Here is a 1,343-nt window from a genome sequence, read left to right as displayed (position 1 = left end):
CCAGGCTCTGCCCCGCAGGATGTGGCTGTCAGCACCGCTTCTGATAGCAAGGAGCTGCTGGTGACCTGGCAGCAGGGAGCTGGGGGCGTGTGGGAGCACGTAGTAGACTGGGTTCGGGACGGAGACCCCCCTGAGAACTTCAACTGGGTCTGGCTTCCCACTGGGAACCTCAGCGTCCTATTGTCAGGTAAGGTCGTGAGACACCTGGGTTCCCATCCCAACTGGTTAAGCAGACTGGTTAATGAGCAGCCAAAGTGGAGGCAGTGTTCTGGTTCAACTGTTGTTCGGGCTAGTATCATTCGTTCCTGCAATCAGGCTAGTTGAGCTCCTGGTCTAGGGCAGTTGGCCTGTCCTAGGTATCCACCAGCCACAGTCAATCCTTGGAACGTCACTTTAAAGTGAGCTTCTGTTATTTTTATAATGCTTCGATTATCACAGGAAGAAACGGGCCAGGGTTAAGCCATTTGCCCAAGCTCTCACAGCAAGTAGAACCAGAATTTGACCCCCATCATCAGGCTCGGGGACAAGCCCTGGCGACATAATGGTTCAACGTCCGGCTGCTAACCACAACGTCAGCAGTTCCAAACTACCAGCTGCTCCTCGGGGGAAGACGAGGCTTTCTACTCCCTAAGCACTTCTACTCTGGCCTCCCTGGAGGTTCACTATGAGGCAGCGTCAACTCCAGGGCAGGTGGTTTGCTTGTTTGTTTTGCATCAGGTGCCTGCAGCCAAGCCCTGAACCTTCAGGCTGCCCTTAAAACAAAGTACAAGCAATGGTCTCTGTACTGTTGTCAAAGAGAAGTCGAAAAGTAAAGTGGGTGGGGCAGGGAGGAGGCCGAACGGCTCTTTTCGAAAGAGAAGTTAGAGGATTTCCTGGACCAAGACCTGAAGGAGGTGCGGGGGGCGGCCTAGGAGAGTCTCTGAAGGAAAAGTCAGAGGGTAGAGGGAACAGCCAGTGCAAGGCCTGAGGCTGGTCCACGGCTGCATGTCAGAGGCCCGATATATAAGGGGCCCCATCTGGTGGAACACAGTGTGTAAGAAGGGGTGATTGAAGGCAGATGAGATCAGGGGGTGATGAGGGACTTGTCCCCTGAGTGAGGTGGGAGCCCTACGAATTTCTGAGCAGTGGAAGGGGGTGCTCTGTCTTAAGGTGCCCTCTGGGGAACAGACTGGTGGAGATGATTATGAACACAGGGCGGAGGCCCCTCGGCTTTGGTCCATACAGGAAGCTGAGACTGAACCTGTGAGGGCACAAGAACGTGGTGAAGCAGGCAGGGTCTGGCAGGGAGTCTCAGAGCAGAAGTTTTTTTGTTTTTGTTTTTTAAATCATTTTATTGGGGGCTC

General features: G+C 53.8%; 1 protein-coding gene across 1 annotated transcript in view; it reads left to right on the top strand.

The window, feature by feature from the left end:
• The window catches only part of IL27RA (interleukin 27 receptor subunit alpha), a 21,247-nt gene that overhangs the window by 11,466 nt on the left and 8,438 nt on the right, over window positions 1-1,343 (top strand). Inside the window, exon 7 of the mRNA XM_004715577.2 lies at window positions 5-187. Within this exon, the coding sequence (XP_004715634.1) occupies window positions 5-187 (183 nt within the window). The remainder of the gene's footprint in view (window positions 1-4; window positions 188-1,343) is intronic.

Source organism: Echinops telfairi, unplaced genomic scaffold, assembly GCF_000313985.2.
Source record: "Echinops telfairi isolate 266 unplaced genomic scaffold, ASM31398v2 ScPeMD7_30;HRSCAF=105, whole genome shotgun sequence".
Lineage (NCBI taxonomy): Eukaryota > Metazoa > Chordata > Mammalia > Afrosoricida > Tenrecidae > Echinops > Echinops telfairi.
Note: the sequence above shows the minus strand (reverse complement) of the source record. Positions and strands in the feature narration are given on the sequence as shown.